This window comes from Herpailurus yagouaroundi, unplaced genomic scaffold, assembly GCF_014898765.1.
Source record: "Herpailurus yagouaroundi ecotype Mexico unplaced genomic scaffold, PumYag 202, whole genome shotgun sequence".
In the NCBI taxonomy this organism is placed as follows: Eukaryota; Metazoa; Chordata; class Mammalia; order Carnivora; family Felidae; genus Herpailurus; species Herpailurus yagouaroundi.
In genome coordinates this window covers 1,094,281-1,103,930 of record NW_024412433.1, presented here as the reverse complement: position 1 = coordinate 1,103,930, position 9,650 = coordinate 1,094,281, and the positions used below count along the sequence as shown (strand labels likewise).

Here is a 9,650-nt window from a genome sequence, read left to right as displayed (position 1 = left end):
GAGGTCAGGCCTTTCTGGGGCACGGAGGACAGGCCGTGCTGGGGCACAGAGGCCTGGTGGCCAGGGCAGCATATGGCCAGCAGCAGCTGCCATCCAGAGGGGAGCATCTCAGCGACCTGTGCTGCTCCTGGAGGGTCACGACCCCAGGCCCTCGGTGACACGGGTACAAAGGCCGCCATCCCAGGTATGTGACTCTATCCTTTCTGGGGACGCTCCATCACGCAGAGGAGATGTGGCTGGCCGGCCGGTGAGCTGAGGGGCCGGCCCCGCACTGCTCCCCACGCTCCGGGGAAGCGGGCTCGGCTCTCAGCTGATGGTTCCGCGCCCGCGCGGCCGTGCCCGCCGACACCCACCTCTTTTGCTCAGGTACAGCACCTTCGGGTCCCACTGGCTCTCCTTGGCGAAGACAGCGCGGCGCAGCTGGAAGCCCATGTGTTCCAGGATCTGCTTCCGGGCCAGGAGGACCTCCCGGTCCACCGGCGTCAGCGCGTAGAAAGGAGAGTGGGCGATCTTCCGGTCCTGCGGCCCAGCGCCAGGTTACCGCCAGGGACCGCAGGGCCCCAGCCCCCGCCCTGGCCGGCCACCACAGGAGGGGACACCCCGCAGGGCCCCAGCCCCCGCCCTGGCTGGCCACCACGGGGGGGGGGGGGGGGACACTGGCGGAGAGCACACGTCCTAACGGTGGGGGCAAAGCGGAACAGCGCTCAGAACGCTGGCGCGCAGGCAGCCACACCAGCAGCCACGCCAGCAGGATGCACTGGGGGAGCCCACGTCTTCCCTTCCGGAAGGCCGGGGGGGGGGGCTTCCGTCAGGCGTGAGGGGCCTGTGGCCCAGCCTTGCCCGAGAGCCTTCGATGGCCCCAGGTCCTCTACCCCATCGCCAACAGGCGCGTAAAGCCGTACCTGGTAGAATCTGAAGTACCCGTAATCGACAGCCGTGCCCACAGCCACCTTGTCCCCCTGTGTGAGCGTCACAGGGTTCAGGATGTCAGCCCCGTGATCAATGAGCAGGTCAATCTGTGGAGAACAGAGCCTGTGTCACGTGGGCACGGACGCCCCAGCCAGCAGAAAGCAGGATTCGGAACCAGGGTGCCCGGTGCTGTGACCCAGGTCACCTGAGGCTCCCGAGGCTCACTCACTGGACGGTGGGAGGGTGGCCCCGAGGACAGGGCCCCAAGCAGGAGAGCAGGTGCCACCAGCAAGGAGGACTGTCGCTCACATTATCCAGGGGCCACCCTCCCGGGCATGTGGAGAGTCAGCAGACGGACCGGAGACACCTGCCGACCTCACGGCTGGGAAGTCAGCGCGGAGCACAGGCTGGGCCACCCCTCGGGGAGCCCCCCGGACACCCCACGTGGAGCCGCCGCAGGTCTGTAACTTGAGTCTGTTACCGTCCCGGTCCCCAGTCTGGAAGCGACGGGAGAGCAAACGCCAGGCCGGTCCCGCTCACCACCGCATCCCGACGCGGCCCGGGCGCGCAGTGACTGCGGGCGCGTGGGCGCACCCGTGCAAACGCAGTGCGTCGGTTCGTAGGAGTGCGTGAGGGACCTCTGGCGCCCGCCACAGCAAGGTCTCAGGCTGGAGACTTACCACGTTCCATTCATAGCGAATGGCACCCAACAGAGGTGCCCCCGCTCACGCCGAGGAGGGAGGGGGCGAGTTCCGTGAAGAGGTCTCGTGGCGTTACAGTTTCGGCGCGGCATCTTAACAAAACCGCAAAACCACTGGGCCCAGGGCAGCCCAGTATGACCCGATGCGAACCGGGCCGTCATCGGCCGACACCGCCCGTACTGCGTATGGTCCGCTTCCTAGCCGAGTGGGGCCGCCGGTCGGAGATGCGCAGCGGTCCCCAAACAGCCAGCAGAGCACAGTGCCAGCGGGCGGGAGGTCCCAAGCCTGTCCTCAAATGTGCTGACCGCGTTTGCAGCCAGAGCCAGAGGCACCAAAGGGCTCTCTTGTTCCAGAGCCCTGACAGCCCCCACGGTCCCCCACTGACGCATGCATTTAGCTGCGGACGCTGGGACCGGCCTTTCACTGGGGAAGCACAGAGAGGAAGCCAGCCCTCTGCGTCGTCCCTGCTGCACCTGGGCTTTTCACACCTCACAGACACACCTTGCGGTCGCAAGGGCAAGGAGCTGGCTTAAAGGACTTGCTCAGGGGTCGAGGAGGACGAAATGCAGTGGTTTCTAAAGCCGGCTGCAGGCTCGGGTCAGGGCAGGAGAAGGTGAAGGGCAGTCGCAACGTGGGCTGACCCAGAGGGGAAGGAAGGCCTGCCAATGGCAGTATTAAGTGAATAAATTTTAAGTAATTAAGTCATTGAAAAACCGACTGAGTTGGCTGATTTGGGGCCAGGGGCAAGAACCCACAGGGGTGTTGGGTCCCCTTGAGGCACCAGAGAGCAAGGCAGACATCAGAGGCTGAGGGGACCAGGGGAAGGCTCCGAGGTCAAAGAGGAGACAATTCAAGGGTGAAGAAAGAGAGTCCTTCCCCCCGCCAAACAATCACGGAAGCAGATAGCACAGTTGGGGCCAAGCGGAAATACCCAGCCCCGAACCCGGGACGCAGCACGGAGAGGCCCCAGAAGCACATCTGCAGGCATTTCCAGGTGCTCAGAGGACAATCTCGGGACAAAACAGGGTCCTCAAAATGGGATCTGGAAATAGGATCTCAAGAAAAGGAGTCTTACTTTTCCAAAGAAGACAGAGGGCCGACACAAGATACCCCGCATCACTCATCGTCGGGGAAATACAAATCCAAACACCGGTCAGAGTGGTTAAAAGTAACAACCCAAGAAACAACGGGTGTTGGTAAGGATGCGGAGAGAGGGGAACCTCTTGTACTGTTGGTGGGAATGCAAACTGGTGCAGCCGCTCTGGAGAACGGTGAGGAGGGTCCTCAAGAAACTACCCAGCAATTGCACTACTAGGTATTTACCCAAAGGATACAAAAACACTGATTCAAAGGGGTACATGCACCCCAGTGTGTACAGCGGCCCTATCAACGAGAGCCAAGCCAGGGAAAGAGCGCAAGTGTCCTTCGGCTAAATGAACGGATAAAGAGGGCGGTGTCGTATGCAACGGAATATTACTCGGCCATCAAGAAGAAGGAAATCTCGCCTTTTGCAACAACGGAGACGGAACTGGAGGGTGTTACGCTAAACGAAATAAGTCAGAGAAAAATAAACATATGATTTCACTGATCTGTGGAATTTAAGCAGAACGGCGGAGCATATGGGAAGGGGGGAGAGAGGGAGAGAAACCACCAGAACCAGAGACTCTCAACGATGGAGAACGTGGGGTGGGGGCGGGGCCAGATGGGGGAGGGGCGTTGAGGAGGGCGCCTGTTGGAATGAGCCCTGGGCGTCGAGTGCAAGGGACGAAGCACCAAGTTCCCCTCCGGAAGCCAATCTCACGCTGTACGTTAACTAGAACTTAAATGAAAATGTTCGAGAAGAAAGGAAAGGAGTCTTGGTTCTTTTTACATAAAGTTATGCCTCTGTCAAGTGCGACGGCCTCCAGAAAGTCAGGGTCTCATTCCGCCTCCGGCTTCCCCCTCTGGCGCTCACAGCTCGCAGGGAACCACGCTGCGACCCTCGGTGGAGCCAGGGCAGGGAGGAGCCCACCGAGAGCCGCGCCGCGCGGCTGTGGGGAGGGACTTCTCTGGGAAGGGCCGTGGAAGGCCCGGGGAGGGGAGGGGGAGGCAGCAGGGGACGTGCCTCGGCGCCCGGCAGAACCAGCTGGCAAGGCAGGAAGGGACTCGGAGGGAACAGCGGGCCTTCCGGGACCCACAAAGCACAGAGCGCCTCCTGGGCACACTGAGCCCACCTAGAAGAACAGGGCCGACACCAACGAGCCGCGTCCATGGACCGGACACAGCACCCCGGGTCCCCGCCCGGGACACGGCCCCCCAGATGCCTTTCCGGCAGGTCCCTGACCAGGACCCCCGGCCGGTGCCCGCTCCGCATAGAAGGTCTACGATCCCGCAGCCCAGCCAGAGTGATGGCCTGCGACTTTCTTGAGTTAAGCCAGAGGACTTCTGTCTGGCCTGCTGAGCGGGTTTGTACTTCACATTTTTTAGGCCGAGAGAACACAAAAGGCAAGAACTCTGTATTGTTTCTCAAGGATCTGAACATCACAGAGGAATGAAGGCTAGACCGAGGGTTCTGACACGGCCCCCCGACCCTACACCCTAGGGCCTGCCGCCCTCCACGGCCACCCCGACACCATCACGCCTCACCCCTCACTCCTCACCAGGGCCAGCTTGCTGTCCATGCTCCTCTGGTGCTCATAGGTGAGGTCACAGGCGACACACAAGGCGTTGCCCAAGCCTCTGGTCAGCAGCAGGTTGGGGTCAGCTCCATGGGACAGAAGCTCCTTCACGATCTGGACACAGACAGGCTCGTGAGCCCCCGCCAGGTCCCCTCCCTCACATGTGGAGATCGTCCCCGGAGTAAGGCTCCCACAGTTCTGAGCACAGAGACGGCCACACCTGGGCCTCACGGGGGCCGCCACCTGGGCACTTGCTGTGCCTCTCACTGCTGCCCGGCTCAGAGCGCAACGCTGGGGCATGGAGAGGGCACGCGGGGGCCCCCAGGGAGGGCTGCAACACACGCCGGGGCAGCCCAGGCCTGGCACTTTCTCTGCACGCTGTCCGCTTGCTCCAAAGTGCTCCTGGCTCGTGTCCTGCTCTCCGGCCCAGGGGCCAGTGTGGCGCCTGGTGCACCTCCCGGAAGCCCTCGTCCCTGAAACCCGTGTGCCTTTGCCCTCCGGGCACCTGAGCCACTGCGCTCACCTGACCAGACGCAGAGTGGGGCACATCTCACTCGCTCCCTGCCGGGTCCCCAGCCACTGGCCCGAGTGCCACCAGGAAGCCAGGAGCGAGAGCGGCTTGGCTGGACGTGACACACACCGTGGGGCTCTCTCAAGAGCCTCCTTGCCCCAGAGGGCAGCTCTCTACGCTTCCGTGCCCCACCTACCCACCCAGGCACAGAGCAGGTGCACCAGCCCTCATCAACAACGCCTTCGTCTCCTCCAGGCCTCTGCTGACAGGTCACCTCCCCAGGGAAACCCTTCATCATTCTCTATCCGTTATCCAGCTGTTACTGTCTTCGTAGCGTTCATCACTGCCTGAAATGCTGTGACACACCGGATTGTGGTGTGTCTCCTGCAACTAGAATACAGGATCCTTGAGAGCAAAGACCTTGTCATATTTGACACCTAATGCCTAGAATGGTGCCCGCCCGGCACACAGTGGCTGCTCAAAAATAACAGTGAAGTGAAAGGATGAACGGATGGATGGATTATAGATCAAAGGAAGGGAGGGAAGGAAGGAAAGGAAGGGAGGGAGGGAGGCAGGATGGATGATGGATGGTTGGCAGATGGACGAGTGGGTGAGGGTGAGTAGATGGAGAGATGTGTAGCAGATGGGTGGGGGTAGGTGAATGGACGGACGGACAGGTGGATGGATTAATGGCGGACAGACACATTCTCGGCAGCAGCAGGAGATGGGCATTGGCCAAAGTGCCCTTCCCGGTGCACTGAGGAGTCAATGCCTGGGACACTGGGTCCACCCACCCTGAGGGAGCGGCCACCAGGTGAACCCCCATCCTCACTGCTCACCTTCCTTCCTATACCCTTCTCTGAGGAGCTCCATCCACTGGAGAGGGGATCCCCCACGCCCCTTACCCCGTGCCGTCTCCAAGCCACCACGACAACAGCAAATCCCAAACACTGACCAGGGCGGGGGCCACTGAGCGGCACAAACGTCGCAGGTGAACCGCCAGCGGGTTTGGAACATGCTCACCAGGTCGTTGCCACTGGCGATGGACAAGGAGAGTGGGGAGTGGCCGCTCCACAGCACGTTGGGGTTCGCTCTGTGGGAGAGCAGGAGCCGGACTATGTCCCTGGCACACTGGGTGAGGAGAAAGGCAGGACGGCAGGTCAGAGGTGCCCGGACTCCCAGGAGCACCGGACATTGAGCATGAACTCAAACGCCACAAAATCAAGTCTGCCGCTTGGTTGCTATCTCCTCCACACCAGCACCTTGCCTCTTCCAAATCTGGGACGGATGAACGGACGGGTGGTGGATCCTCGAACTGGGAAGGGGCTTTCCAAACACACATCGTTTCTGATGCAAAACGGGAAGGGCACGCGGCGCGCAATTTGCCCTGAAGCTTGTTTTCAGAGGAAGGGGAGAGTCGGGACCGTGGCATCAGGGCTGGCCCGGCTCCAGGGCTCAGGGACCGCGCAGGGCAGCGCTTGAGAGGAGTGGCCCTTGCAGCTTCAACTCCCAAGGGAGCGCTCTTTGAGGGCCTGACTCCCCCTGCAGGTGTGTGGACCCCGTGCACCGGTCCCTTCCCCCTCCCGCCCTGGCCAGGCCAAGTAGGTGCCAGCCCAAACCTGCTGAGGGGCTCTCCCTCCCCTCCTCCCCCCAGAACACTGCACGGCTGGACGGCGGCAGCCCCCATCTCTCAACAGGGGCGCGAAGCTGCCATCTGCCCTTGGCCTACCGATGACCCAATGACCCTGGACCTAATGGTGACGGTGCCTCTACTGTCTCCCGGCTTTGTTTCCCCGTAACGCTTCCAAATCTGTAACCAGTGCAAAGATGCAGGCGTGTGGGGTGGGAAGCTCTGTACTCACAGCCCAGGCCTGGCACGCGCGGCCCGGGCCCTGGTCAGCCTGCCCTCCCGGGGCCGAGCCGTCTCTGCTCCTAGCGTGGGGTGCGGGCAGCCCTGAAGGCTCTGCTCAGCCCAGTGGCCGGAGCCCGAGGAGCATGGACCAGGGACGCCACGAAGCAGGGGGGGTCTGGGTGCCTCCCACCTCCGCTCCCTCGCCCCCCGCCCACCCTCAGGCAGGCCCTCACTCCCTTGCAACAGGCAGCATGACTCATCACCACGCTGTGCGGGGGCAAACCACCCGTGCCACAGACCCGAGAAGCCGGCTGTGATTTTCACCTTGTGGCTGCATAAACGGAGGCTCAGTTTACTACGAGCTCCGAGGCCTAGCGGCCCGGGCTGCACTGGCCACTACAGCACAGAGTGAAGTTTGGTTCCCGGCTCCCCCCACCCAGGCCCACCTCTCGGCCTCCTCTGAGAGGCTCCCGCACCGGAGGGTCAAAGCCCAGGGCTCCGCAGGACAGGCCCAGCCTTGGGGTCCCGAGTCAGAGACGGTGACTGACGGGGGCCGTGGGCTCGCTGCCCTGCCCCGCCCCCACCACATACAGACACACGGGCCGGCGTCCCCGAAGCACCACAGGCAGAGCCTGCTCACACGTGCACACGGAGACACAAGCAGACCGGCCTACAAGGACGAGCTCGCACACGGAACGCACGTGCACACGCCCACGTCCACGCACTCGCGCATGCGCACGTTCAGATGCGCGTGCGCGCACACACCACACACGCACGCCGCCCGGCCCCGGAAAGGCCTGGCTCACCTTGTAGCTGTCCTCACGCTCACAGGCCACGTGCAGGGCCGTCCTGCCCCCCTCATCCGGCATACACGTAGGCCTGCTGTGGTAGATGCCGGCCGGGCCCGCTTCATTGTTGAGCTTCAGGCTTGAAGGCAACAGGTCCAGCTGTGCAGACAGGGGGGACCAGCGCTGGCCCCGAGCCTCGCCCCCCAGGGCCCGGACACTCAGCTCCCGCCCGGCCAGGCTGGGCCGGAGACCCGGCGGGTGCAGACTCACACGTAGACGGGTTCCCACAGGCCAGCAAGAGCATCCCTCCCCAGACCGCAAGGCCCAGCACCGTCCCGCGAAACCCTCTTGAGCGCGACAGTGCATCCCCCACGCACCCCGAAGAGGGTCGGCGGGGCGCACACGCTGGGGCGGGCCCCGCTGGCTTTGGGGCACACGGAGCAGTAGCTGACCCCGTTCAGAGCAAAGGCAATAAAGGTACCACCGTGTGCAGGGGCACCTCCTGGGGCCCGCGACACCCCCCGCTCCCCGCGGCAGGACAGAGCACCTTGCTCGGCTTGTACACGTCATCCTCGTCGGCCACCCTGGCGTCCACGTCGGTGACAGTGTGCAGGAGCAGCTCCGTTATCCTGACGCCCTCCTCCCCGGGAAGGGCGGCTGCGATGTGCAGGGGGGTCAGGGCCCCCAGCTGCAGAGGCCACACGGGCAGGGGTGAGGCCGGGCTCCCAGGTGAGCAAAACCCCCAGGCTGAGAGCCCCGTCCAGGGTAGGAGCACAGCCGCCCGCGCCACACCTCTCGGAGACCCCACGGCACCATCCGGCCCTCATCGTGACGTTCAGGACATCGAGGCCCGCCCGCACGGGACCACGGACAGGCACCCTCCAATTCCATCTACCAGTCCTGCAGACGCAGAGGGGCCCCGGTGGGCCAGCCTCACTACAGCCAGGCTGTCCTGCCCTTCCCGCGAGAAAGCCCCGCCCTTCCTGCCGGGCCTCCACGGGATGGATGCCACCGGTGGATGGTCATGCGGCTCCTGACTCCGGTCCCCACCCAGGCCTGTCCTCCTCCGCCCACAGCAACCCTCCAGCCACCCCTGGGAGAGCCACGGGCTGCTGGGCCGTGCTTGGTCGGGGTGGCCACACAGAGGCGCACACCCGGGGCCAGCCTGGAGGGAGCACAGCCGACTGGGGGAGAGAGCCCGGCCAGGAGCACGCAGCGCGAGGGGGCGGAGGCACAGGGCCGTCCGTGTCCCGCAACCGGAACCCGCAAAGCAGGGTCTCGGGGAAACAGGAGGCGCCCTTGGAGAAGAGTCGGGAGGACATCAGTCCACGGCGCACAGGCGCTCTCCTGGCACAGGCACCCTCCTCCTCCTCCCCCTACCATCCACCCAACAGTTTACTAAAGCCCACTGCCCCCGAAGGAGGACTGTGTAAGTAACAGGCGCTTGACTGGGAATGAACGAAGGCAAGAATAAGTGAACCGATTCGGAGCCATGTTGAGAGGTTACGACCTTAGTTCCCAAGGCAGAGTCCAATCGGTAAACCGGAAAGATTATCACGCGGTTCCCTGGGTCTCCCACGGACATGCCGCTGTCCCGCACTCACGTTCCCAGATGCTCAGAAAAGAAGGGGTGCGCGGTCCGGCCGAGGGGCTGGCCACACGAGACCCACCTGCCCCTGAACAGGGACACCGGGCGGCGGCTGAAGCCAAAAGAACCCGCCAGCCTTGGCCGCGCCGCACCCTCTGACCGCTCGCCTCACGGGCCCCCCGCCAGCCCGGCCCTGCCCCCCGGTCCCCACCCCCAGCCCGCGGGTCCTACCTCCGCCGGGAGCTGGATGTCGGTCCTGGCCCCGTTCTCCAGGAGCAGCCTCACCCCGGCCACGTCCCCAGCCTTCACGGCAAAAAAAAGGGCCTGCATGGGCACGCGGCACAGGTTGGGGTCCGCGCCTCGGTGCAGCAGCAGCTCGATGGTCAGCCACCTGGTTCTGCGTCTGAAAGGACCAGAGCGACACAGTCACAGGCTGGGGACAGGCACGGGACAGCACCCTGGTCCCAGTCGGGACCGACGCTCCCCGGTAAAGGGGGCTCGGGAGGGCGCTGAACGTGTGGCACCTGAGCCCCAGCATCCACGGCCTCTCCCGGAACCACCCAGGACCCTGCCTCCCCGAGGCCACTGGCCCCGGCCCTGGACCAGGGCTGCTCCCGCCGTCGCCACACCTGAGCCGGCCCCCG

General features: G+C 64.0%; 1 protein-coding gene across 16 annotated transcripts in view; it reads right to left on the bottom strand.

The window, feature by feature from the left end:
• Nucleotides 1-9,650, bottom strand: part of ANKMY1 (ankyrin repeat and MYND domain containing 1) — a 50,650-nt gene that overhangs the window by 14,231 nt on the left and 26,769 nt on the right. For 13 of the 16 annotated variants that reach the window (XR_005783164.1, XR_005783165.1, XR_005783166.1 and 10 more), the window contains 7 exons: nucleotides 9,238-9,409; nucleotides 7,966-8,106; nucleotides 7,437-7,577; nucleotides 5,802-5,909; nucleotides 4,250-4,381; nucleotides 903-1,016; nucleotides 354-519 (listed from right to left, as the gene is read on the bottom strand). Coding sequence is in view for 13 of the 16 variants with exons in the window: in XM_040450453.1 (XP_040306387.1) it covers nucleotides 354-519; nucleotides 903-1,016; nucleotides 4,250-4,381; nucleotides 5,802-5,909; nucleotides 7,437-7,577; nucleotides 7,966-8,106; nucleotides 9,238-9,409 (974 nt within the window). In the remaining 3 variants the exon portion in view is untranslated. The remainder of the gene's footprint in view (nucleotides 1-353; nucleotides 520-902; nucleotides 1,017-4,249; nucleotides 4,382-5,801; nucleotides 5,910-7,436; nucleotides 7,578-7,965; nucleotides 8,107-9,237; nucleotides 9,410-9,650) is intronic. The other 3 variants (XM_040450459.1, XM_040450464.1, XM_040450463.1) reach the window with 3 other exon arrangements.